Source organism: Miscanthus floridulus, chromosome 3 (assembly GCF_019320115.1).
Source record: "Miscanthus floridulus cultivar M001 chromosome 3, ASM1932011v1, whole genome shotgun sequence".
NCBI classification, from domain to species: domain Eukaryota; kingdom Viridiplantae; phylum Streptophyta; class Magnoliopsida; order Poales; family Poaceae; genus Miscanthus; species Miscanthus floridulus.
The window spans coordinates 138,110,875-138,137,816 of record NC_089582.1 but is presented as its reverse complement, the minus strand read 5'-3'; the positions used below and the strand labels follow the sequence as shown (position 1 = coordinate 138,137,816).

The 26,942-nt window shown below is 48.8% G+C and overlaps 4 protein-coding genes and 1 pseudogene across 7 annotated transcripts; 3 read left to right on the top strand and 2 right to left on the bottom strand.

The window, feature by feature from the left end:
• Positions 1-1,957: 1,957 nt before the first annotated feature.
• Positions 1,958-2,699, bottom strand: LOC136547149 (uncharacterized). The gene is made up of 2 exons (XM_066539121.1): positions 2,530-2,699; positions 1,958-2,417 (listed from the first exon to the last, which is right to left on the bottom strand). Exons 1-2 carry the CDS (start codon positions 2,551-2,553, stop codon positions 2,169-2,171), a joined length of 273 nt encoding a protein of 90 aa, XP_066395218.1. The 5' UTR covers positions 2,554-2,699; the 3' UTR covers positions 1,958-2,168.
• Positions 2,700-8,064: 5,365 nt separating this feature from the next.
• Positions 8,065-15,069, top strand: LOC136542587 (mitochondrial import inner membrane translocase subunit TIM17-2-like). Of its 3 annotated transcripts, none has more exons than XM_066535096.1 (2): positions 8,065-8,911; positions 14,942-15,069. In XM_066535096.1, exon 1 carries the CDS (start codon positions 8,236-8,238, stop codon positions 8,902-8,904), a length of 669 nt encoding a protein of 222 aa, XP_066391193.1. In that variant the 5' UTR covers positions 8,065-8,235; the 3' UTR covers positions 8,905-8,911; positions 14,942-15,069. The 3 variants fall into 3 exon arrangements, with proteins under 3 accessions (XP_066391193.1, XP_066391191.1, XP_066391192.1); XM_066535094.1 differs by having other exon boundaries at positions 14,905-15,043; XM_066535095.1 differs by lacking the exon at positions 14,942-15,069 and adding an exon at positions 9,795-9,929.
• Positions 9,042-9,898, top strand: LOC136542588 (mitochondrial import inner membrane translocase subunit TIM17-3-like; annotated as a pseudogene).
• A 1,221-nt stretch (positions 15,070-16,290) lies between the features above and the next one.
• Positions 16,291-18,813, top strand: LOC136542585 (COBRA-like protein 6). Of its 2 annotated transcripts, XM_066535093.1 has the most exons (6): positions 16,291-16,586; positions 16,671-16,750; positions 16,914-17,370; positions 17,463-17,607; positions 17,728-18,038; positions 18,170-18,809. In XM_066535093.1, the coding sequence occupies exons 1-6, from the start codon at positions 16,529-16,531 to the stop codon at positions 18,460-18,462; spliced, it is 1,344 nt and encodes a 447-aa protein (XP_066391190.1). In that variant the 5' UTR covers positions 16,291-16,528; the 3' UTR covers positions 18,463-18,809. The 2 variants fall into 2 exon arrangements, with proteins under 2 accessions (XP_066391190.1, XP_066391189.1); XM_066535092.1 differs by having other exon boundaries at positions 17,463-18,038; positions 18,170-18,813.
• A 2,843-nt stretch (positions 18,814-21,656) lies between these two features.
• Positions 21,657-25,762, bottom strand: LOC136542584 (COBRA-like protein 1). The gene is made up of 6 exons (XM_066535091.1): positions 25,359-25,762; positions 24,251-24,330; positions 23,012-23,468; positions 22,688-22,847; positions 22,323-22,600; positions 21,657-22,221 (listed from the first exon to the last, which is right to left on the bottom strand). The coding sequence occupies exons 1-6, from the start codon at positions 25,747-25,749 to the stop codon at positions 21,926-21,928; spliced, it is 1,662 nt and encodes a 553-aa protein (XP_066391188.1). The 5' UTR covers positions 25,750-25,762; the 3' UTR covers positions 21,657-21,925.
• Positions 25,763-26,942: the final 1,180 nt, after the last annotated feature.

The following is a 26,942-nucleotide window of genomic DNA, read 5'->3' as shown; positions in this document are numbered from 1 at the left end:
AGTGGAAGAGGAAGGCGAGGCCGCGCGAGAACGACGACATAGCTCGAGCCGTCCGCGCTTGCGACGGCCGGGGGCGCAGCACTGGCCACGCGCCGTCCACGCTGAAGTCACCGTCCGCGCCGGGTCGCCGTTCCAGGTTGCCGTCCACACTGGGGTTGCGCTGCGCCAACACACCGCCACTGGGCTGCGCCACCACCGCCGGCGTGCAGTGCTGTTCGATCTACCAGAGCTGCAGAGGGCCATGCACCCCACATGTTCGATGGAATGTTTCGAAAGAGGTAACTTTACCGGCTCAAAGAAGAGATGATTCTATTCCAGCAAAACCAGGTAACCAAACACCCTAAAACTTATTCAGGCTTAAACAATCACTTCAACCAAATAAGTGGCTATTGGCCTGTGCCGATCTGGTTAAGTCTAGCTTGGTTTAAAAAGCTAGCCAGACTTGGAATTGAATGAGAACCAAACACACCCATTGTCTTCTTACTTTTCCTCGATCACTTCCGCTTCCTACCTTAACATAAAATATGAATCTCGTAGATTTTGATGCCCAAGAACATTTCAGCATCAGGACGTGGCAGCAAACCAAATATTGAACACGTCAACTTATGTCAACACAAAGAAGAGCTAATGGGAGCGGTCCAACACATTGGGTGTTTGGTCTAGTGGCATGATTCTCGCTTCGGGTGTGAGAGGTCGTGAGTTCGCAACACCCCAATTTTTCTTTTTTCGCCAATAAATCCGATGTTTTGATTTTAAAAAAGATTTGCTTTCTCGCCAACAAATCCGATGTTATCATCTTTAAAAATATTCGCTTTCTCGCCAACAAATCCAACTTACGACGTTACAAAATAATGAACTTGCACTTGCATATCTCTCGCCGTTGAACCTATTTCTTCATTTTTTTTTCTTTATCTTCGCTTCGCTTTTTCACCAACAATATGAAGTTACGGTGTTAAAAAATGAATCATACTATCTCTCTCGTTAAACCTATTTCTTCACTTTTTCACTAATGAGACGTCATTGTCAAATGGTTTTTTCTTTATCTTCATTTTTTTCGCCAACAAATTTTTTTGTTATCTTTTTTTTTTTGCCAACAAATCGGATGTTATGACGTTCACAAAAATGAATGTGCACCATCTTTCATCGTCAAACCTACTTCTTCGCTTTTTCGCCAACAAGACATTATCACCGAACCTATTTCTTTGCCTTTTCACCAACAAGACATTGTCATGTTGAAAAAAAAAGGAATGCGTACCATCTCTCATCGTCGAATATATTCATTCGCTTTTTCGCCAATAAATTCGACATTATGATATTGTAGAAAAATAAAAGTAGCATCTCTTGTCATCCAACCTATTTCTTTGCTTTTTCGCCAACAAACACCATTGGATCGGGCATTAAATAATCAAGAATTTCCCTATATGTTTTTTTTACTAAAAGTATCCAACATTCTGTGGCATACTTGATCATTATCCACTCCCATCGTCATCGATTCATTATTTTTCGGGACTATACAATTCAGCATTCCCAAAACCGTAACCTGGGAGCGTACTCAGGACATCACAAAAGAAATATTGAACACTCCCCACATCGATTCATTATTGTAAATTTTTTTGAACGCGCACCATCTCCCGTCCTCATCGATCACTCGAACGGATTCTGCCGCCGAAAGGGGACATTCGCGGTGTCCCGCGGAGAGGATATACCGGTATGTTCAGCACCAGGCCGGCACAACATACTACGTATATAATATATATATATATATATCCCCTGACCCCTGGTCTGAGCTTTCAGGGAATTTAATTAAGGTTGGAATTATCATATTGCTTCTGAAGCTTATGCGGATAAGCAGAAACGGCATGTTTTCAGATGGTTGCCCATGGAACGGAGCTACGGAAGGATTAAACGCCACTGAAAATGGATTCCAGACGTGTGCGTACACCACGAACTAACGGACTCAACTTTTATTCAATCGGCACACACCATGGCATCATCACAGACACGCACACCATCCATATTCTCACGCGCGCGCACCGTCGCCGGCGGCCGGCGGCGTAAGATCGACGAGAAAGACCCATCACTTGTCGGTGGAGTACTGGAGTTGGACTCGGAGAAGAAGCGGTTGAGAGCGGGGAAGACCTCCGGGTAAGATCGACGAGAAAGACCCATCACTTGTCGGTGGAGTTGGACTCGGAGAAGAAGCGGTTGAGAGCGGGGAAGACCTCCGGGCGCTGCGTGCTGAGGAAGCGGCGGAAGGCGTGCTGGCTGTAGCGCTGGCCCTCGTCGGCGTTGTCCAGCACGGCGCTCTGGCGGTGGCGCTTGCTCACCCGCACGTCCGGGTTCATCAGCACGTTCCGTGTCAGCTGGAACACGCACATCCCCGTCACGAACGACATGGCCGCGATCAGCGGGTACACCTGAAGCATAAACACAGACAGTATGCAAATGTGAGCGCGGCCGGTTCACTGCACGCGACGACGTCGACACCGACAAGAACGATGCATGAGAGTGAGACCGACGCGTACGTACATCTGGCTTCAACCAACGGCCCATGTCGATCGATCGAGTTTGCTGGTGTAGTGCCTGATGATCGCTGCTGCAGACTCTGGGACGTGGGATCACGGCTGCTGGTCAGCTGGTGCTGGAACTCTGGAGGTCTCTGGCTGTGGCTGGCTAGCTGTTGCTTTTTTGATCTTGTGCTCGGCTACCCGATGATGGATGGCATGCAAATGTGGTTCGCGTGCGTATATATACTACCACGGGCCACGGCACAGCGTCCGGCAAGCCGGCCGGTCCGCGCGCGAAGCCATGTACAAGGACAGCAAATTGCTTCGAAATGCATTGGTGTCAGACGAGATGCACGGTACGGTTTCCTGTGGGCGACGAGGTGGGTTTCAGCCTTTGATGATGAGCGTGGTGTGTAGGCCGGCCGCTCCCGCTCGGCTGCTGCACGCTGGAGTGCTGGTGCTGGAGCCGGAAAAACCATGAGCTGCCCGTTGTTTCCCTTCCCCGGTCTTGGTTGTCAAGGTCTCCTTCTCGTCGCGTGCGTGCTCCCGGGCGGGGCGAGTCGGGTCAACCCCGGCCATTTCAGTTTCCCGCCCCACACGGCCACACGACCGTTCCATAGCCGGCGGTCAAGTCCACCAGATCGTTCCAGGTCAGCCCGTTACTGTCACAGGGGTTTGCGTCACTCAAGCATAGCAACAAGTACTCTCTCGTCAGAACAGACTGCTCTTTTCAGCTTCGCAAACCGGCCGGTCCGGTCCGTGTTCCAGAAACAGCCGAGGCTTTACCTTTGGTTTTCAGAGAATCTGTGGGAGTAAGTCTGGTTTTGCAGCACATAACTGCTGTGCTGGATTGCGAGTAACTCTTCGTTACGGTGTCCATGTCCACGTCCAACTTCCGATGACGGCTCACGGCTGGCATGATGCGCTACGGCGCTGGCCATGCTTGAACGACATGCATATTAGCTGGATATATATGATGACTCGTGTTACATGGGATGAGGACGAAGGAGTGACAGCCTGACACGATAAAAATGGATGGGCGTTACAAGAATAGTACTCTACTACGTACATACCAATCAGGTTGACGCTTCTGATATCACAAGGAGTTATGTCCAACTGCAATTCCACGGGCACGAATTCGTGTTTTGGTTTTCCCGCAGAGGTACGTGACTACGTAAAGAGCGAGTGTCTCGTGTTAAAATCTGGGCACACCAGTTTGACGATTTCTTGACAAGGTTGTTTCTGTTTGAGTTAAATGTACCAGAGATTCATTAACTTGTGAGGAGGTTTTAGTTAGATCCATCAACTTTTAAAGTGGTTTTTTGGGTCCATAAACTTAGTATGGTATATCACTTAGGTCCATAGCTGTTCACATTGGCTTCTCGTGCTGACGTGGCCTGCTGACTTGTCCTTCTAAAGCAATTATTGACGCTTCATTTCGTTAAACATCCTGTGGGCGCGCGAGCAGGCGTCGTCGTGTGGTCCGCGGGCACCGCGGGGCGGTCCATGGCCGCGATGGTCGTCGCCTGCGACGGCAACCTGGTGCTCCTCAATGGGCAGTCGCTGTGCCAGGGCGCGCGTCTCATCGCCAACTCCTCCGCCGCTGACTGGTCCGCGAGCCCCTTGCGGTAAAGCGCCACGATGAGCGCGCCCCGGATCTGCATCCCCAGTGGAAGTTGTACTGGTGGCTGCACAGCGCCTTCGCGCACTTGGTCGCCAGCAGCGTCGCCACCAGCCGCGCGCCCTCCCCGAGCGGCCGCTGCCCGGCCCCCGTCGACGTGAAGTCCACGAAGCTCTGGATCAGCGTCGGCCCCACGTACATGACAGTGAGGCGGAGCAGCTCCAGCGACACGTTCAGCAGGAACTGCGCCCAGAAGGTGCGGAACAGCGGGCCTTGAGGTCCAGGTCCATGGCCACTGTGTCGAGCGTGGCTGGGTGGGTGAAGGGCGCGGACGTCCACGTCGGCGCGCAATCGTCGGTGGCGTTGGCGTAGAGCCGCAGCTCGCGGCGGCGCGCCTCCATCTCGTTGGCGACGGACTCGAGGTGCTGCAGGTAGGGCCGCAGCACGCGTGTGCGTTCGTGGCGGCGCAAGCGCAGCACAAGGAGGCCGTCCCCGGCGTTGGTCCACGCGAGGCGCGCCCCCAGGAAGGCGTCCCGCGCGGTGTGGCCCGGCCCCAGCTGCAGCGTGAAGTCGTTGCTCTTGGCCGCCGACGACAGCACGCAGGCGGCGTACCGCTGACGACGCTCGACTCGCAGAGGTGCGCCTCGGACGACACGATGCCCGATGGCACGCACATCGGCAAGCAGGGGACACGAGTAGCAGCAGTAGCGCACGGCAAGCCATGGTACGTCCAGGGCGGGGCTCACCACGCCGAGGTTGGTGGCTCTTGGGGCCGGCAAGCCACAGCGGATCCACGGTGGGGCTTGCCACGCCGAGGTTGGCGGCGATGCTTCTCATGCCGATGCAACACAGGTCCGCGCGCGACGAACCCCTGCCTCGTCTCCATCGTCGAGCGTCCTAACGATGTCGTAGGCGCGTCAGCTCGACGTCCCCAGCCCCGCGCAGCGCCGCTCGCCAATCACATCAGCTCGACGTCCTCGGCATCGGTGAGCCTCGCCCCAAACACCGCCGAGTCGACGCCGCTCACGCGATGCGTCGAAGTTGAAGCCGCTAGCGCACTTCGTCGAAGTCGAAGCCCTGCGACCCGAGGAATGCCACGGACTGGGCGGCGTGGCGGTCGCAACGGATTTCAAGTCCACCTCCCAGGCGCGGCGGCGAGGACTACGCGTGTGCTCAGCTTCATGGACGGGCACTCCTCGTGCTGTGGCTAGGAGCGCGTGATGGTGTTCACCATGAGCGGAGGCAAGGACGCCGTGTACGAACCCGGAGCAGGGGCTCGAGCGCATGGGGGCTCGACGGACGCCGCGCTAGAGACGGACTCGAGCGTGCGGGGATGCCCAGAAGGAGGATGGCGGCGCCCGTGCGTGATGCCGGTTGCCGGATCGGGTTGTCCTTTTGACGCCCACGACGACGGCTAGTGCAGGGTGAAGAGCTCGTGCATGCGCTCGGGCCGGTGGGACGGCGCCAGCGTCGGCACGTCCAACAGCTCCAGCGCTGCACCAGCGGGTTCATCCATGGCCACGTCGCGCGCGATGCCCATGACGTCGTCGCGTACGGGGTCACGTTCGCCTTGCTGTTGCTGTCGGTGGTGGTGGTGGTGGTCTCCTCGTCCGCCGCCGTGGCCCCGGTGGCGTGGTCGTTGACCGCCACCACGGCTACGACACCCGTGGACCGAGGATGGAGAGGAGCGGGAGGGGAAGACACAGGACCAGTGCCGCGACGACGAGCGCGTCGTCCGGGAGCCTAGCGGCGCCCGGCACGAGGCGCGCCACGGAGGTGCCAGCGAGGAGCGCCGTCAACGCAGGCGTCGCCAGCCAGTAGAGGTGCAAGGTCAGCGGGTGCGCCGCCGCGCGGAACCGCTTCTCGTGCATGACGACCGCCGCGGCGGCCAGGTGCGCCGCGCACTACAGCGCCAGGAACACCGCCTCCAGGGCCTCGCTGCCCCTATTGACCAGGGAAAGGACCAGTAGCACGTCGTAGAACGCGGCGAGGACACCAGACGCAGCCAGCACGACGACAAACCCGGCGTCGACCCGAACAACCACGGCCCTGTCCAGCAGCGGCTGCTTGTCGTCGCTGTGTGGAGATGAGCTTGGCAGCGCCGAGGCAGAGCAGCGCGACAAGGAAGACGGCAGCGCGCCTACTCGCGCACCCACGGTGATGGCATCGTCTTCTGCTCGCGCGCCCGCAGGGCTGCGGCTGACCTATTTTCGCGCCTGCATGGCCACCGCATCATGCCATGTCAGCGCGAGAAGCCAACGTGGACATCTATGGACCTAAGTGATACACCATACTAAGTTTATGGACCCAAAAAGTTACTTTGAAAGTTGATGGACCTAACTGAAACCTCGTCACAAGTTAATGGATCTCTGGTGCATTTAACTCTTTCTGTTTTCTCATTGTGCAGGTTGTTGTTGTGCGCAGTTAGGCCCCGTTCGACTTACCCCATATTCAGCTTTGTTCGGTTTGTTTTTTCAGCCGGAATAATGTTTTTCTCTCACAACAATTCAGCAAGAACAGTGTTTTTCAGCTGATTTCAGTCAAGATTCAGACCAGTGAACGAGGCCTTAGGCTTATCTTAGGTTTCTGAATGCCCCCACGAAAAGTAGTACTCCCTTCCATTCCAAATTACTTTCTAAGCATCTCAACTTTGATAAAAATTATAGAGAGAATTACAAAAATTTATGACATCAAATATGTATACTATGAAAATATAACTAATGAAGAATCTAATGATTACTTATTATGTATCATAAATATTATTATTTTATTATATAAATTTGGTCAAACTTTAAATGTTTTGACTTCCAAATAAAGTTAGAATGACTTATAATTTGGAATAGAGGGAGTACTATAATTCAATACACCGTGGTGGGCATCTAGGGGGTGTTTGAATCCGGGACTAAAGTTTAGTCCTTGTCACGTTGGATGTCGGGTACTAATTAGTAGAACTAGACATAAATTAATTATAAAACTAATTACAGAAGCCGTGGCTAATTCGCGAGAAAATCTATTAAGCCTAATTAATCCATCATTAACACACGTAACTGTAGCACCATATTGTCAAATCATGCGCTAATTAGGTTTAATAGATTCGTCTCGTAAATTAGTCGTAATATGTGCAATCTGGTGTATATTTAATACTCAAAATTAGTGTACAAACATCCGATGTGATAGGAACTAAACTTTAGCAGTGGGAACCAAACAGGATTAAAACTATCTGGATAGCTTTATGTTTTTCCTTTTTGAAGAAAATCGCCATATTGACATCTCAAATTCGTGGAGTCATTTTATAGATGCCAACGTTTGGAGTATTAAACAATGTTAAAACAGACAATCAGAGATGTCAATACTCTCTCTCTCTTAAACGAGCACCGTGATGGACTGTTGTGAAAACAAGGGTTCCGATTCTTAGCTCAAGCTTTACTGGCTCTCTGGTTGAGTAATTTTGGTAGAGTAGATTGAGGAGCAGGTAAAAAGTGTTTTTTTTTGTGGAATCGAATAGGGAGGAATGAAGAACAGAGTTTTTAGCTCCCCAATTAGAAGTGATTATGGTATGATTTTCTACTAGGACTAGAATATATATTGGGCTAAAACTCCAGATCCGTGCCCTGACTAGCCTTTGTCCAGCCCAAAACATGAGCCTTCAACAGGCCAAAATTCATTGGGCTAATTGTGGATGATCCCCTGCCTCGGCCCAATGGCACGGTAAGGTCGCCTCCGCCTCGCCGGCGCCGCCACAAAAATCTCCCACCGCCTGTTTCCCTGTCCGGCTGTCCCCACGACGTGGTGTCGGTAACCACACGAGGTAACAGTCAATGATACTAGACCCCACGCTACGTGGGACCCACCCGCAGTGAGAGAGTGCTGTCACACCTGTAACACAAAATATAGGACAAGGAGCGCTTAGCACCCGGTGCTAAAAGGCCATTTCTCCAGGCTTTTGGCTGCGCATCGCTTCTTCCCCATTTCGCCCAACTTCCATCCCACGCCAGGGCCCGAGCTCCGAGCTAGGGTTTCCTCTCTCGCCGCCGCCGCCGCCGCCGCCGCCGCCGGGAGAGGAGGAGGAATAGGCGAAGCCGACTTAGTAGCGCCAGGAGAGAGAACATGGGGACGCCGGAGACGTCGCGGGAGCCGTGCCCGGACCGGATCCTGGACGACGTCGGCGGCGCGTTCGGGATGGGCGCCGTCGGCGGCTCCGCCTTCCACTTCATCAAGGGCATCTACAACTCCCCCAACGGGATGCGCCTGTCCGGGGGCGCGCAGGCCGTGCGCATGAACGCGCCGCGCGTGGGGGGAAGCTTCGCCGTCTGGGGCGGCCTCTTCTCCACCTTCGACTGCGCCATGGTGTACGCGCGCCAGAAGGAGGACCCCTGGAACTCCATCGTCGCTGGCGCCGCCACGGGCGGGTTCCTCTCCATGCGCCAGGGCATGGGCGCCGCGGGCCGCTCCGCGCTCATGGGCGGGATCCTCCTGGCCCTCATCGAGGGCGCCGGCCTCATGCTCAACCGCGTCCTCGCCAACCCGCCGCTGCCCGCCGACGACCCCAACCTTACGGCGGCCATGGGCGGCAACCCTTTCCCGGGCCTGCCGCAGGCGCCGCCGGTCGTGGCACCTCCGGAAGCGGCGAGCTCCAGCGTCCCGGGTGTGTGGTTCGGGGGACTGTTTGGCAGGAAGGAGGAGGAGAAGAAACCCATCGCGGGCGGGGGCAAGTCGGAGATCTTGGAGAGCTTCGACACGCCCAGCACTCCGATACCATCGTTCGAGTACAAGTGAGGAAAAGGTGCGATTTTTACTCGATGTACGAGTAGTTAATTATTACTATTCTGTTCGGATTTAGAAAAGGTGCGATATATATTGGGTTCCTGTTTGCTGTTTGCCCCATTTTTGTTTGGCCCGTTGGGGATTAGGACTCTTGTTCTTGCTGTGGAAGTTAGAAATTGCTTGGGTTCGGCAATTGTTTAGTTTCTTGTGCTAGGAGTCGCGATCGTTTTGTTACAAAAAATCCGCACCGGATCCAACTAGAGATTGATATCGCTTCCTATTAGAAGAACGTGATTGGTCTGGTTGTCCTATATATTCTCTGTTCCGGTGAGTTTGGATCTGTAGTAGAATAGAAGGGACACCAGAGATATCCTTTTTGTCGACCCTTTGCCTGAGTTCTAGTTTTGCTCCTCCATCGACAAGGAGCAGACCTTCAGGACGTCAAGCAGCAACTACCATGGGGTCTCTCACGGATAGGGACTGTCCTTGTCCAGGCCGCATCCTCACCGATACAGGTTCCGCGTTTGCAGTTGGTGCTGTTGGGGGTTCTTTCTACCACTTTGTCAAGGGTCTCCGCAATGCACCTACTGGTGCACGATTTGCTGGTGGCCTGGAGGCTGTGCGCATGAATGCGCCACGTATTGGTAGCAGCTTTGCTGTTTGGGGAGGTCTGTACTCAGTATGTGATTGTACCCTCGTGTATGTGCGTAAGAAGGAGGATCCCTGGAACTAAATTCTTTCTGGTGCAGCCACTGGTGGCATCCTTTCTTTGCGTCAGGGATTTCGCTCAGTCATTCGTTCATCCATGCATGGCACAATTTTCTTTGCTCTCGTAAATGGAGCTATTATCATGGCGCAATGCTCTCAACCTGATCCTCTATCTATGCCACTTGATGTTCCAGCTGTCACCCCTGTGGAGATGTATTCATCTATGCCAGTTGATGATGAAGCAATCACACCTGTGGAGACATTTGAAAAGGAAGGTGGAAGAGGGAGTCACAAATAGAAATAACGGCAGCGAGACTGGTACTTCAGAGACTTATTAGAATTAGCCCAGCATGGCAGTGCCATCCTTTGAGTATAAGTAGATCCATTGATGGACATGGGATTTTTCTCAGCTGCCAGGATTTAATTGGCTCATTGCCCTTTTGTCGCTGTTCCTTTTTTTAAAGTGTGTACCTGGATTTGTATTGGATTATCGTTTTTTAATTTATTAACCTAAAGGGCGTACCCAGTGCAGAGAGCTCCCACTCTGTGCGGGGTCTGGGGAAGGGTGTCAGTGTCAAGCCTTACCCTCGCCTGTGCAATGCGAGGAGACTGTAACTCGAACCCGGGACCTTCCGGTCACAGGCGGTAAGACTCTACCGCTTGCACCAGGCCCGCCCTTGAAATCAAGGACAGTGTCAGGGAAGGTAGAATGATAATAGTTTCTTGTTATATGAATTCAATTCAATTCAGGTCATTTCATGACGTGAAGGACCAAGATCCAGATTTCACTTCTTTGTAGTTTCTTTTCACTTTCTGCGTGCTCTGTTGGATGCTGTTCTGGTGCTGCTAGCTTGTTTACCTTTTACTTTCTTGCATCCATGTTGATGTTTTAGGAATTCTTTTATGTGATGACTCACATGGTGAATGAATCGGTACATACCAGCTGTGAGGATCTGGTTAGTTCCATGAGAATCCTAGTGTAAAAAAAACTCGACCCGTGGGGGGTAAGACAGCCCCCGTGCATTGTGCTTAAGAAGGCGGCCTTCTCACGCAGGTCGAGAAAACCCCTGAACCCCTGCCCCACCTATACACAGCGGCACCGCAGCTTCCGTGAGACTAGGCTGGCCTGAGACCTGTGCTTTGGTGTGAGGTAGCAGCTAGCCAACTAGACTAGCGCTCGCTTGCTGGGAATCCTTAACATCTGCAACTTTTGCTAGACTGTTATTGATCACAAACAAGTCTATTAGTTATGTGTAAGCTACAAAGATAGGTGAGGCATGATTTTCTGATCAATTAGTTTGCCCTATAATCATTTGTGTGATCCTGTACTTCTCCCTTCTGAGTCAGAATGCAAATGCAAAATGAGAAGTTTCTTCTGATTTCATAAGTGTAGCTGTGCAAGAATAGCTGGCCTGGTTACCAAAAGAAATAGAATGAAAAAGTTAAGGTTACCTTGCTTGTAACTAAACGATAATTTATATAGAGGTCCATTTGTATTAAGATCAACTGAATAAGCGATGTAAGTTTGGTTTGAAATATTAACATTTTATATAACCCGAAAGAAAATCGTTGGGGCGTAACCCTCTTAGCGACGCGCCATATCGAAACCCGGGTATGGTGTTAAATGGGCAAGGGCCGGGTCGTCACCCCCGTGACGCGCCGTGTCGTGATCTGGGCATGGTGTCAAGTGAACAAGGATCGGGTCGTCGCTTCCTTAGTGGCGCGTTACATCGGTGCCCGGATGTAGTGAAAAATGAGCAAGGGTCTTCGCATCTGAGTCGACGGGTGCGAAGGGTAAGGAAGCTAGTCGAACCAACTAGGATCCGTTTAGTTAGTTGGAATGTAGGGTCACTTACGGGTAAGTTAAGAGAATTAGTTGATACCGTGACTAGGAGGCATATAAATATATTATGCGTTCAAGAGACTAAATGGAAGGGTCAGAAGGCGAAGGAGGTGGACAATACAGGTTTCAAGCTTTGGTACACAGGGACAGTCGCGAATAGAAATGGAGTAGGAGTTTTGATTGATAAGAGCCTTAAGAATGGTGTGGTGGGAGTGAGAAGGCAAGGAGATAGAATTATCTTAGTCAAGCTTGTTGGTGATATGGTCTTGAACGTAATTAGTGCGTATGCCCCCCAAGTAGGCCTCGATGAGAGTGCTAAGAGACAGTTCGCTATACCTAGTAGTGAGAAGCTTTTTATAGGAGGAGATCTTAATGGGCATGTAGGTACTACAAGCGCAGGTTTCGAGGCAGTTCATGGAGGTTTTGGGTATGGTAGTAGGAGGGGGAGGAAGTTCTGGACTTCGCGGTAGCTTTTGACCTGATGATAGCCAACACTTTCTTTAGAAAAAGAGAATCTCATCTAGTGACCTTCAGTAGCGGACAACACAGTAGCCAGATTGACTTTGTCCTCGCAAGAAGAAAGGACAAACGAGCATGCTTGGATTGCAAGGTGATACTAGGGGAGTGTGTTGTTTCTCAACATAAGCTTTTGGTGGTAGATTTTCGTTTTCAGGTGCGTGCCCGTAGGGATAAACAAGCTAAGATTGAAAGAACAAAGTGGTGGAAACTGAAAGGGGAGGCAGAGGTATTCAGGGAAAGGGTTATCAAAGAGGGCTCTTGGAAGGAAGAAGACGACATAAACAACATGTGGAAGAAGATGGCAACCAACATTCGGAAGGTGGCCTCAGAGGTGTGTGGAGTAACCAAAGGAAGTGGAGGCGAGGCTAAAGATACTTGGTGGTGGAACGAGGAAGTCCAAATGACTATCAAGGAGAAGAAAGAATGCTATAGACGCTTGTACCATAAGAGGAGTGTGGGCAACATAGAGAAGTACAAGGTGGCAAAGAAGACTGCAAAGCAAGCTGTAAGTGTGGCAAAGGGTAGAGCGTACGAGGATCTTTACCAACATTTGAGTACGAAGGAAGGAGAGAAGGACATTTATAGGATGGCTAGGGTTCGTGAGAGAAAGACACGAGACTTCAACCAAGTTAAGTGCATTAAGGATGAAAGGGAGCATCTCTTGGTGAAGGAGGATGAGATCCGACATCGATGGCAAGAGTATTTTGACAAATTGTTCAATGGTGAGAATATGGACACAACCTTTCAGTTGGATGACTCTTTTGATGACACCAATAGGCGCTTTGTGCGGAGAATCCAAGAATCTGAAGTCAGAGAGGCGTTGAAAATGATGAAAGGAGGTAAGGCGATGTGACCGGATGGTATCCCAATCGAGGTGTGGAGATGCCTCGGGGACATAGCTATAGTATGGCTAACCAAGCTGTTCAACCATATTTTTCGATCGAACAAGATGCCTGATGAGTGGAGGAGAAGTATATTGGTACCGATCTACAAGAATAAAGGGGATATTCAAAGTTGTACTAATTACTGGGGAATTAAGTTGATGAGCCATACTATGAAGCTATGGGAGAGAGTTATCGAGCATCGCTTGAGAGCAATAACGCGGGTCTTTATGAACCAATTTGGTTTCATGTCCGGAAGGTCAACCATGGAAGCTATTTTCTTAATAAGACAAGTTATGGAGCGGTATAGGGAGGAGAAGAAGGACCTACACATGGTTTTTATTGACTTGGAGAAGGCTTATGATAAAATACCAAGGAATGTTATGTGGTGGGCTTTGGACAAACATAAAGTCCCAACGAAGTACGTCGGGCTCATTAAGGACATGTACAACAATGTTGTGACTCGAGTTCGAACAAGTGATGGAGACACAGATGACTTCCCGATTAGGATAGGACTACATCAAGGGTCAGCTTTGAGCCCTTATTTGTTTGCTTTTAGTGATGGATGAGGTCACAAGGGACATACAAGGAGACATCCCTTGGTGTATGCTTTTCGCGGACGATGTAGTGCTAGTTGATGAAAGCCGGACATGAGTGAATCAGAAACTGGAGTTATGGCGGGAGACTTTGGAGTCCAAAGGTTTTAGACTCAGTAGAACTAAAACTGAGTATATGAGATGTGACTTCGGCAATACTACTCGGGAGGAGGAAGATGTTAGTTTGGAAAGTCAAGTAATGCTTAGGAAGGATACCTTTCGATATTTAGGATCAATGTTACATAGGGACGGGGATATTGATGAAGATGTTAGCCATAGAATCAAAGTAGGGTGGATGAAGTGGCGGCAAGCGTCTGGTGTCCTATGTGACAAAAGGGTACCATAGAAGCTAAAAGGCAAGTTTTATTTATACGGCGATTAGACCTGCTATGTTGTATGGTGCAGAATGTTGGCCTACGAAAAGACGACCTATTCAACAGCTAAGTGTCGCGGAAATGCGTATGTTGCGTTGGATTTGCGGTCATACAAGAAGGGATCGAGTTCGGAACGATGATATACGTGATAGATTAGGGGTAACGCCAATTGAAGAAAAGCTTGTCCAACACCGGCTGAGATGGTTTGGACATGTGCAACGGAGACCTCCAGAGGCACCGGTGCGTAGTGGAATCCTAAGTCAGGATAGTAACGTGAAGAGAGGCAGAGGAAGACCGAAGTTGACTTGGGTAGAGGCAATAAAAGGAGACTTGAAATGATAGAATATACCCAAAGACTTAGTCTTAGACAGGAGTGCTTGAAAGACAGCTTCTGATGGGTTTCAACTCTAGCCTACCCCAACTTGTTTGGGACTTAAAGGCTTTGTTGTTGTATATATAGGTCCATTTATTACAATTGTTGAGCCAGCATTTCGAAATATTAACACTTTATAACTAATTGTAAGTTTGGTTTGGTTTTTAGTAGTTTGATGAAAAGTTACTTGTTAGGATTTAGGAACAGGTCTAAGTTCTCGTTCTTGAACTGTACTTCTTGGTATGGCATTGCCGCCTTTGAAACTCCATGAAAAATGCTTTTAATCACATGCTGCTGAAGGAGGTTACTGGAACAGATTGAATTCTGTATGTGGAGGTAGAGTGGGATTTTCTTTCAGTAGATCTGCCACTGCAACAGCCAACTCAATTGCTTGTCAGAGATCTGAAAGTGCTCAGCTGGAAGTTCAGAATTTCCAGGCCTTGCGTTACCAATTATTTGCCTGGATTCAGGCTGATGTTCTGAAACTAGCGGTATTTCTGTTAGATACAAGATTGATCATGTGGTTTGTTTCTGCTTGTTTTATTCGAATCAAACTCGTGTTGCGATTTTCATGGTTAATTATCCGTTCTACGTCACTGATGACATGCTAGGTACTAATAGATGTTCCTGTATACTATTATCTTTTTTTTGCACACTTGGATTGTTAACCAACAGTGATCCAGAGCTCTTCATGTGCTAAGATGTTTTAAATTTGCAGGTTGGCTGATGCAGCTGTTGCTTACTTGTTCTCGCAGTGTGGTGGTGGTCTGGAATTGGTGATGCATGTCAGCAATACAATAACTGACATGACAAGAGATGATTGTTCGGTAACTTATTCCTGCGCCGCTCTGCCTCGACTGGCTCATATCTATGCGCCTGCTTGTGTATGTATAAGCCTTTTTCAAAACGTGGCAGATTGGCTACTTCTTGAGATGTAGTTTTTGTAGAAGCAAACAGCAGTAGTATACTGCCTATATTATAGCATTCGTGTTGTGTGCGATGTAATGCACATGAGAACCCTTGTGCGGTTGTGCCTCGGCCTGGCCTCTGAAGGGACGACTACTTTTTCGAGTTCTTATTAGTTTGATTGAGTTGTTCAACTGCGCCAAGTCTTGCCGGTCTTTGTTTTGTTGTCAGTGCTATTTTCGAGTCGTAAGCGTCCTCACGATTTGCTGCGCTGTTAAGGTCTCAACGTCTGAGATGTACTGACGTACCTGCGTGGCTTCTGGCCTGCTGTTATGCGTGGTCTTGTGAGCTGCTACTGTCAGTCAGGGCAGGAATGTTTGGTGCTGCAATTAGGTTGGTATGTAAACTGCCCATCTTTGTGTGTAAGCCAAACGACTGACCACCCCAAAAGTGGGCAGTTAAGCTGAGAGCAACCTGCGCTTCAGCCTTCAGGATCGTTCCAAGGTAAACACAAAGGTACTGGGCAACGAAACTCAAATGGTGCTGGTAATAGATCGTTGTACCTGCTGAGCGGAAACATCAGCTTGACATGGTTTCTTCTGGCGACGCATATATCTCAATCTCATCAGCCAAACATGCCATCAAGATATATGCACATGATCACCAGTTCACTCTAATTTCCATTTGGGCAAAAACCGGAAATATGCACTCGATCACTAGGTCACAACAACTTCATTTTGACTCGCACACGTGACGGCGATCACGAGAAGTCGAACGGCGACAGCGGACGCGCACCGGACACCGGCAAGCAAAGAAGGCCCAGGTGTTTGGGCGTCGCGATCCGCGACCTGAACGCGGCCGTTGCGATGGCCATCGCTCCCTGCCTTTTCCTTTTCCCTCCTGCTCCCACTACAACTGAACTCCCTACTCAGGGACACGGGGCACGGGCGCGGGATGTATTGTGTTTTGTGTATGTTCACCAACCACGTTGCTTCGGCAGGGATAAACTACGGCGCAAGCAACCCCAGGCCGCTGCGCGCACGACGGGCACGAGCGAGCCACCGGTACACACTAGAGAGGCGCGGAGGCAGCCCACCAGTAGTCTAGCCGCGCGCGTACGCGTCGTGCGTCACCGCGCCCGGGGTTCGGTCGTCGATGAGTTACCGGGAAGGAACCCAACCAACGGTGGCACGAGGCAGAGAGGTTGGTGGCGCCTTGCCATCGCGGCCGGCGCCGCCGTTGGCTGTCAAGCAAGCGTGCTGCTCTGCGGAACCGGAACCCGTGCGCTTTCTTTGCGTTAAAGGCCCGTGCGTGTCCGCACCGCTACTCAGCCCAATGCACAACGCCCCGATACTGCTAGCTAGTGCTAGTGCAGGCGCTGTGGTTTTATCGTTGCGCGCCCGTCCGTTGCATTCGTTTCGCACTCGCCGCCAGCCATGGCGCCCCGCTGCTCCGTACTGGTCCTGGCCCTCGCCGCCGCGCTCTCCGTCGCAGGTCAGTTCCTGGTAATTGTCATCCTCCCCCAATGATTCAATTCGTGTTGTTTGCTGAAACTAGCGAGCTCAAGCGTCTTTTCAGTGGCTTACGACCCGTTGGACCCGAACGGGAACATTACCATCAAATGGGACATCATGTCATGGACGCCTGACGGCTATGTCGTGAGTACTCACATCGATCACTTGCCCTCTGCTTCGTTCTCTTCGTGCCCATGCTTCCTCCTGTATCATCATGCTAAAATCATCAGGCATGATCGATGACGCATTGATTGATCGGTTACTGACTAACGAATGACGGGCAACGTTCCATGCAAATGTAATGCAGGCGGTGGTGACCATCAACAACTTCCAGATGTACCGGCAGATCATGGCGCCGGGGTGGACGGTGGGGTGGACGTGGGCGAAGCGGGAGGTGATCTGGTCCATGGTGGGCGCGCAGGCCACGGAGCAGGGCGACTGCTCCCGCTTCAAGGCCAACATCCCGCACTGCTGCAAGCGCACCCCGACCATCGTCGACCTGCTCCCCGGCGTGCCCTACAACCAGCAGATCGCCAACTGCTGCCGCGGCGGCGTCATCAGCGCCTACGGCCAGGACCCGGCCGCCGCCGTCGCCGTGTTCCAGGTCAGCGTCGGCCAGGCCGGCACCACCAACCGCACCGTCAAGGTGCCCAAGAACTTCACGCTGCATGGGCCAGGGCCAGGGTACACCTGCGGCCCCGCCAAGATCGTCCCTTCCACCGTCTTCCTCACGCCCGACGGCCGGCGCAAGACACAAGCCCTCAGTGCGTTCGCGTTCCCCTTCTCCTTCTCGTTCTCCTATGGCGTGGCTGGGTTTGGGCTGACGACATATATGGCGATCGATGCTTGCATGCAGTGACGTGGAACGTGACGTGCACCTACTCGCAGCACCTTGCGTCCAAGTACCCGTCCTGTTGCGTCTCCTTCTCCTCCTTCTACAACGACACCATCGTGCCCTGCGCCAAATGCGCCTGCGGCTGCGAGCACAAGACCTGCGTCCAGTACGTCTCGATCGCCCATCGATCTCCAGCCCTGCGCGGCCGCAAGCAGCCGGTGACGGCCGCCTCGCCATCATCGGTTCTAGCTCTAACGACGTGCGTTGCGTGCGTGTGCATGGGCAGGGGCGACTCGAAGCGGCTGGCGGTGACGGGGAAGCACGAGCACGAGCACGCGCACGCGGCGGCGGCCCGCGGGCACAGGGATAAGGAGGCGCCGCTGCTGCAGTGCACGACGCACATGTGCCCCGTTCGCGTGCACTGGCACGTCAAGCTCAACTACAAGGAGTACTGGCGCGCCAAGATCGCCATCACCAACTTCAACTACCACATGAACTACACGCAGTGGACGCTCGTCGCGCAGCACCCCAACCTCGACAACATCACCGAGGTCTTCAGCTTCGACTACAAGCCTGTCGTCGCCTACGGATCCATCAGTAATTCTCTTCTCTCTCCGTCCTCGATCATCGTCTCCTCAGCTCACCATACATGTGCCGATCGATACCTACGCAATGCGCTCAATCTAGACAAGACATTGATGCGATTGTTCTCGCTCGTGTACGTGCAGATGACACGGCGATGTTCTACGGGCTCAAGTACTTCAACGACCACCTGATGCAGGCGGGGCCGTACGGGAACGTGCAGTCGGAGGTGCTGATGCGCAAGGACGCTAGCACCTTCACCTTCAGGCAGGGCTGGGCGTTCCCGCGCAAGGTCTACTTCAACGGCGACGAGTGCCAGATGCCGCCGCCGGACGCCTACCCCTACTTGCCCAACTCAGCCCTGCCGGCAGCCGCGGCGTCGTCGCTGGGCGCTGCGGTAGCGGCCGTCGTGGTGCTCTTGGTGATGATCGTGGCTTGAGAGAAACACGGGAGATCGATCGATCAGCACAGTGCTAGAACCGGCAGAGAGAGATGGAGAAAGACGTTGCTTTGATTTGTAGATAGACCTCGGTTTGGGTTTCAGGAATGGTTTGGATGCTTTTCTTCCAGTAGATAGACAACGCCATGAGCATAATTTTGGAAGGGAAATTAATATGTGCATCTCTCGTCAGATAACTCAGGTCATACACCATGTGCAGCCGACCCTTCACGATGCCTCTCTATATGCTTGTTACAACTAGGGATGCAAGTTAGGTTGTCAGCGAACCATAAATCGCGACTTAATTTTTATGGATGATCCACCGACCACTGGGGTTCTATTGAATCATACGGAGATACTATTACACCATGTTTCACAACAGCTACAACAAAATATGCCAAAATATTTTTCATTGCATGATCAGCGCCTGCCACTAAGACACCACTACTGTAAAGCCCAGTAATTTAGCCAATTTAAAACTTAATTGCGTATAGCACCATCGGATGATCCAGCGTTTCGCCACCTGGACACTAGTTTTTACATATAATTTCTACTTGGCCGGGGGGGAGGCAGAATCCCCCACCTGGACATATTTCTATGTGGACACTAGTAACTAGACTCAAAACTCAGTAGGACACGTTGCCACACGGCGATCCACCAGAACGAAAAAACCAGTATCAACGATGGTGGAGCTTATTTCACGAGCTGGGATTGGTTACTGGCACGGACCTCACGTGCATGCAGTTTTACCGGGGACCACAAGAGGCAGCAGGCAGCCGCACGCCAACGCATGACATATTTCTATGGTGGACACTACTAACCTAGACTCAAAACTCAATAGGGCACATTGCCACACGATGATCCACCGGAACGGAAAAAAAAACAAGTAAGCCAAAAAGTAGAGCCAATCAAAGGTCTCCAATAAACTTGAGAATGAGTTCGCGGTGATCCACCAGGATCCACAAAGGCACCGTCAAATCATAGTGACACTCGATAACCTAGCTAAGTTAAATTTGCCCTTGAATAATGCTACCAAGTGATCTATCGTGGGCGACCCAATCATTTATTATTCTGATGCACATTTCGATGTGTTTTCTTAATGCATTTTAAGTCTGATCTCGTTCCTTTTTTTTTTTGAGATCCTAGACTTACACTCTAACCACTTGTGAGCTGACTTGGTAGGAGTATGTCATATGCTTACATTCAAATACTGTAAACTCAAATTTTCATCAAGCTACTGGTTTCAACACCCCTCTTAAAAGTATGGCCAATGATAAAAGATAACCTAACACCACGTTCAATTACCTTCCAATATCAAATTATGCACTTGAACACTAAAATATCATTAATCTTCACAAATATCCTTGTGTACATGTAAGGATCACGATATTGCGTAGAGGGTTGGGGTGTGAATACTGAATAGGCATTCCTAAAATTTATAGAATTTGCAAAAATATTAAAAATACAGTACTGGGGCCTAGTTTGGACTAGAGATCTTGTTTCACCTGGGATTAGTTTGACTAGACTCTGGAGGTTAAAAAACCTACAAGATCTAAAAATTTGACCAACGAAATATTGTTCTACTTAGTACCAAGGCTTCTAGTAGATGTGTGGATATATCCTCCCTACTTTTCTTCACTCAAGTATGCACAAACAGATAGATCGGGTGAAGTTTTTACAAGCTAACACGAACTAGCTCAAGAACACACGAGATACGAGATTTAACTCAAGGTTTAGCCAATCCACAAAAGAGTTCATACATCATTGTTGTTGAGGATGTTCACAAAAAAAAATCATTGTTGTTGAGGAAGCCACCAAGACTTCGGTCTTTTTCAACCCTATCATCTTTTCAAGCGAATCACAAAGTTTTAGCTTGAGGTTCTTACAAGTTTTGTTGGGATAATTATTGTTGATAATTGACCTATGCACGAATTGTCAGATTTGTATTTCTGTTCCTGGTTCCGAAAAAGAAGCGTGTAGGAGTTGTAAATAGATCTCGTTTACCTTGAATCACATATGAACACAAATGAGACAAGTATGTGAGGGAGGTTATCTCGTCATTCGTTATTGTAGATATACATATAGTCCCTTGATATAGATGTAGCATATTGAGAAATTCTTAACAATTATAAGGCCAAAATTCGAGAACACTACTAGTTTATATCAAACATAGGGGTGGGGGTAGATATAGCATATTGAAAAATTCTTAACAATTATAACGCCAAAATTCGAGGACACTACTAGTTTATATCAAACATAGGGATGAGAGGTGGGGGGGGGGGGGGGCAGGCACCCTTACCCCCTCCTGTTGGCCATGGGAAAATACGATGTTTTGTTGTGTAGAGCATCTCCAAGAGTTTTCAAAACCCGTTTCCAATCTTGACTTCTTTGGTAAGATTGAAAAAACCCACTCCCCAACAACTCCTTATCTCAACTCCCAATCTCTTTGCACTTGGAAAAATCAATCTAATAGTGTGCAAATATACGTGTGCATATCAATCAATCAATCTAGAGGTGGAAGGACACGAGGAAGATTAAGGAGTAAGGACATGGTTCCCAATACAAATGTACGAGAGAAAGAAAGTAAAAATGGTTGAAGTGATTTGGAAATATTTCGGATTTCTGATGCAAAATTGTCTTCTATCATTTAGGGGTGAGATTTAAAAAACGGTTGGAAGAACGGAACAAATATGCTCCCAATTTTTTTAGCCACTTGGAAAACCCATTGCTTTACTGATTGTTTTTTGGAACTATTGGGGATGCTCTAAATGGAGACAACATTTTAGGTTTTAGGATTGGTTTGGGTGTTTTTAACTTACTAAAACACACTAAGTTTTTGTTTTTTCTTCCATTACTAAATCGACGCGCAATGAGCATAATTTTGAAAGATAAATCTATATACAGCTTACACCAGATAATTCAAGTCATAAAAGAGTTTATCTCTCACTAAAGAGGATCTAAACTCAGATAATTCAAGTCATGCAAGATTTTATTTGTCACTAAAGAGAACCTAAACTGAAGTCTGATATATGTAGTAGAATGCATCTTTAGTTCATATCCCATTTTTTATTATTAGTATTATCAGTTGTAATTGTAAAATAAATAATAATAATTATTAAACATAAAAGGGTCCTTATCGAAGGTATATATGCATACTCAAACTGTTCATATGCATCCACAGGCTTTTTATTTGTGCCACTGGCGGTCGTATTTGAGCATGAAACTCTGCATGATGTGGAAGGAAACAGATTATTTCTATTGTCACTTGCCAGTCAGTCTTTGCCGAAATTTACAAGTATTGGGAATGTACATGCTTGGTATGTGACTGCACATCTGAATCTGTTCCTCGATCAAGATTCAAGACACCATATAAAACTTTGGAACAATCCAATGATCAGCAGCAGGCAACGACACCGAATCAGGTCAAAACTTCTTACGAGACATCCACACCACCTATGCCTCGCTACGCATGGGTCATCAGGAGGATTGCAAATGCTGGCAAAGCTGCAACGACTGGGAGGAGAAGCGAAGCCGACAGCCGCGGAGAGGCGTTGGGCAGCCACGGGTAGGCGTCCGGCGGCGGCATCACGCAGTTGTCTCCGTTGAAGTAGACTCGTCTCGGGAAAGCCCAGCCTTTGTGGAAGGTGAACGTGGATGGCTCCTTCCGGAACAGAAGCTCAGACTGAACATTCCCGTCTGGCCCGGCCGTCATCAGCAAATCGTTGTAGTACTTGATGCCCCATAACATGGCCGTGTCGTCTGCGAAAGTGTAGTAAACGTCAATGTCTGACAAAAAACAGGAGGGGATTGACAATGCAAGACTGAATTTCTTCAGGGGTGAATGAAGTGCAGGTGCTCACTTATCACTCCATAGGGGTTCAGAGGTTTGTAGTTGAAGCTGAAAATGGTGGTCAGATTGTCGAAATTGGGGTGCTGCGCAACAAGGTTCCATTGCGAGTAGTTCATCAGGTAATTGAAGTTTGTCACCGTGATCTTTACCCTCCAGTACTCCTTGTAGTTAACCTTGACATGCCAATGCACTCTTATTGGGCACATGTGTGAAGTGCATTGGACTAGAGGCGCCAAGCTGTTCTGATTAGGATCGTTCACGACAGAAGCCAGGTAAGGTGAATTGCCCCTGTCCAAGGACAACACATCCAACCTTCACATAACTGAACAAAATGAAAATGGTATGTTAATGCAGAGTTTTCTTGATGTGACTTACTCTACACAGCTTCCTGGTGCAGTGCTGTTGTTCTGGCAGCCACAGGAGCATGTTGGGCAGTTGACAATGGTGTCGTTGTAAAACGATGAGAGCGACACACAGCAGCTTGGAGATCTTTGAGCAAGGAACTGTGAGTAGGTACATGTCACATTCCATGTCACTGCACAAAGAAAACAAGTCGTCAACTGCTGCTAAAACCTAGCAAGTGTTGCTACAGCAAAGGGATCATATATTTGCTGAAAACAGTTAACTGGAGATTTATTCATGTTTTTTTTTCTTATATGTGCACAATATAATTGGGCCATGAAAAGAAGAAGATCTTACTGTGCGCTTGAGTTGATCTCCTCCCATCCTGAGATATGAACTTGGTAGGTTTCACTAGTTTTGCAGTTCCACAGGTGTACCCGGGACCAGGTGCCTTGAGAGTGAAATTCTTGGGCACTTTGACGGTTCTGTTGGTAGTCCCAGCCTGTCCAACACTGACTTGGAACGATGCCACGGCATTGTTAGGGTCCTGTGCCCATGAGGTGAGGACTCCTCCCTTGCAGCAGTTGGCAATCTGCATGTTGTAGGGAGTCCCAGGCAGCAAGTCCACAACCTCAGGGTCCTTTCTGCAGCAATGGGGGATGTTGGCTTTGAATTTGGAGCAATCGCCTTGTTCGGTGGCCTGGCCACCAGTCATCGCCCATATTATCTCCTTCTTTGCCCATACCCAACCTAGTTTCCAGCCCGGCGCCTGAATGTGGCGGTACTGCTGGTAATTGTATAGTGAAACAACAGCCTGGATGAAAGGGGATTTCAGAAGGTGTCAGATAGTGGCAACGCCTGTGAAGTGAGAACTGGGGAAATCAAAATGATGATGGTGATACCAGGGTACTCTAGGTAATTAAAATGACCTTTTCAGCTGTCAGTGTCACAATTGCAGAATACATATCGTCAACATAATTTATAAAATGCATCTTAAGAAAAAAAAAAGAAATGGTAAATAATAGACAAGATTAGCCGTGTCTCATTAAGAAAAAAAAAGAAATGGTAAATAATAGACAAGATTAGCCGTGTCTCATTTGGAATGCGACAGAGGGACAAGCATCGGGTATTGATTAGCTAATCAAACTGCACAATTCAGTACTGTACATCTGTTAACGACATATATTTCCAATTACTAGTTCTATGCTTGCAGAAAGAAGTCCTGGCACTATGTTCGTCATGATATCCTTCACCTGCAGGCTGCAGCCTTGATTGATATTCAGTTACGCCCATTGTAAGCATATATCAAGAAAGTACTGCAGTGCGCAACGGGCAACGACCGGCAGAATGGCAATATAGCAGAGGAATAATCCTGACGCAAAAGAATGACAGAGAAAGTAGAATACTGCCAACAAGACTCAACACTAAGACGCGATAACTGGAATAAACGAAAAGTCTTGTAGAATAACCTCGTCCACTTCTGAAAGAACTATGAGAGTGAGAGCATATACAGACTTTTGTAACAACAGCGAAATGCACTCGAATTTTTACAATGATGATATAAGAAGTTTCAAACACACATTAATGTTCACTCACCACATATCCATCTGAAGTCCACTGTATTACATCCCACTTGATTGTTATGTTCCCATTCGGATCGAGTGGATCGTATGCATCTGCAGATCACCAAGGAAAGTTTCATGAAACATGGTACTAGTAGCTCCAAATTGGAGATTTTACGGTAGCACACGTACAGGAAATCATGATAGAATCATAACTGTAACAAAACAAAAACACAAAAATTTACATCCAGAAGAGCTTTCAGCATGGGAACCAACGGCCAAGAGGGTTGCAACTAGCCATAAACAACATGAGGTCTTGGTCAGGGTTATGATTCAGACAAAACAGGACTGGAGGTGTTGGAAATGGATAGTTTGAAACATAGGAGTAACATATTTGTAGCAAACTGAACTGAAATAACTGTACAATCAGATGTTTCAGTGGTCAGATTAGCCGTTACCGTTAGTGCTGAAATTTTTTTTGAGTTCACACTAGTAACTTAGTAAGTTTCATTTACATATCAAGTGACGATCACAGTTTCTTATTCAATATAAAAAGGATATCACACATGTAGCATGATACTATCCATAAGCCTTTTTTTTTCCTGGAAATCTGACATAAATTACCAAAAGCGCAAAAACAACCAGATTCTCTCCGTTTTATTTATGAAATTACCAAAAGCGCAAAAACAACCAAATTCTCTTCGTATTGTGTGTGATTGGGATCATATGAGAGAAATGCCTGAACATCGTAATCCAATGAGGAGAAGGCAGTGACGTGTTAAAAAATCAGAAAAGTTTTGAGCGATGGGTGTTAGGAGATGGTTCGGCCGCTAACATGCTTTCTGCGGGTGGAAGAGTGGCTAACTGAATCAGGCAATCAGCGCCATTATCGACAACAGGAATGTTCGACGGATGTACAAGTTGTTTGATGTCATGTGCTGTTGTATCGTTGATCTGAAAGAAAGTAGTGCTACTTCTGAAAGAAAGTATAGGACGCATATAAATGATAAATGAGGTAAACTACGAGGGGCACAACTGTCGAATCTCAGAAACCCAAGAAACCCGATGCCAAAACATGCCATGCCAGAACCAATCAATTCAATGAGGTAAAGCTGGGAGCCTGGTGTTCGGTACGCACTGACCTGACGAACGCATTAGAGAGGAGAAGGCGACGACGAGCAGCAGCGCGACGGAGGAGGCGAAGCACACGGGCAGGGGCGCCGCCGGTCGCGGTGTCGCCATGGCTCGATCGGGCCGGCAGAGGTCGATAAGGAACCAGCGCGCAGGCGCAGCCCCCCGATCACTCTCTTCAGTCTTGTCCGCTATGCGCGAAAGGAATGGGATGGAATGCAACAGCCAAAGCTCGGACCGAGGATGAGTGGGCGGGTCAGAGAGAGAAGCAGCTTTCCTCTCTCTCTCTCCTCCTGTGGTTTCTGGCTGGTCACCTAGTTCATGCGATGGAGATGGCGACGTGAGGTTTCTGGCGGGCGGGCGGGCCGGCGCGCCGTGTCTGCCGGGGATGCAGACATGCATGCGACTGCGAGACAGGTTTGAGGTTTGAGCTATTCTTGTGGGCGTGGTTTGAGCTTTCCTTTCCTTTTTGTTTTCCTTCTAGGGAGTGCAAACTGGAACGCAAAAGCTAGCTAGCTCAAAGTGCGGGGCGCCAGCTGTGTCACCCTTTCGTTCATTTCGGTACTTTCTGACCTGGGTTTTAAGAAAGCGGACGTGAGTGAAACACCACGTCCACATGCGCACGAAAACGTGTGCTCGTGTTTAAGGCCGGACAAGGAGCTGGCTCGACTCGCTCGTTAAGATAACGAGCTAGCTCGGTTCGACTCGTTATCCTAATGAGCTAACCACAGCTTGGCTCAGCTTATTAAAAGCTCAAGCTGACTTATTAAGCTCACGAGCTAGGTATAAAAAATACACAAAATATAATATTTGTATTTATCTAAAATTTAAGAATAATAATAATATAAAAGAAATGCATTTAAATCAATTACCAGTCAATTTATAGGGTCTAGACCACTTACCAGTCAATTGTAAAGTGCAAGACATGAAGTAATACAAAAACTAATATAAGTTTTGATACTTTTTTTCTGGAAACTTGGGCTCGTTTAGCTCGCAAGCGGCTCACGAGCTGACTCGACTTTCGTTATAGCTAACGAGCTAAAATCTTAACTCGGCTCGAGCCGAGCCGAGCCAAGTCGAGCCAGCCACGAACCAAGCGAGATTCGAATTTTTCGTCCAGCCTCACTCGTGTTACTTCCTTCTTTGCCTTTTGCACGCAGCTCTACTACTAATCGATAAATTCAGGCAGATTACTGCTGAAATTAAACCTGCGTTTGACCTGCAGTGCAGGCCATGGATTGCTTCCGGGTTAAGGTAATTCATCTGACCTTATAGAGTGTCAAAAGGGACCCATCCCTGTCATGTTGGTAGGTTCTCACACACTCGATCACAGTGCTCCGCTAGCTGACTCCAATTTAAGTACCCATCACTTTTTATGTGACAAAAGTTCCTTTTAAGCTATCTTCAACAACAATATTTAAAATACAAGATCTATTCGTTTTTTGTGTAGCGCTACAGACAAAAGGTTCAATAACTATTCGATATCTTCTCCAACGACAAAACCTAAAAAAAAAATCATTTCTACAAATGAGTTCTCAGAAGAGAGGATGTCTATATTTAGATTGTGTCTCTCAGACAACTCAAAATAGATCTTC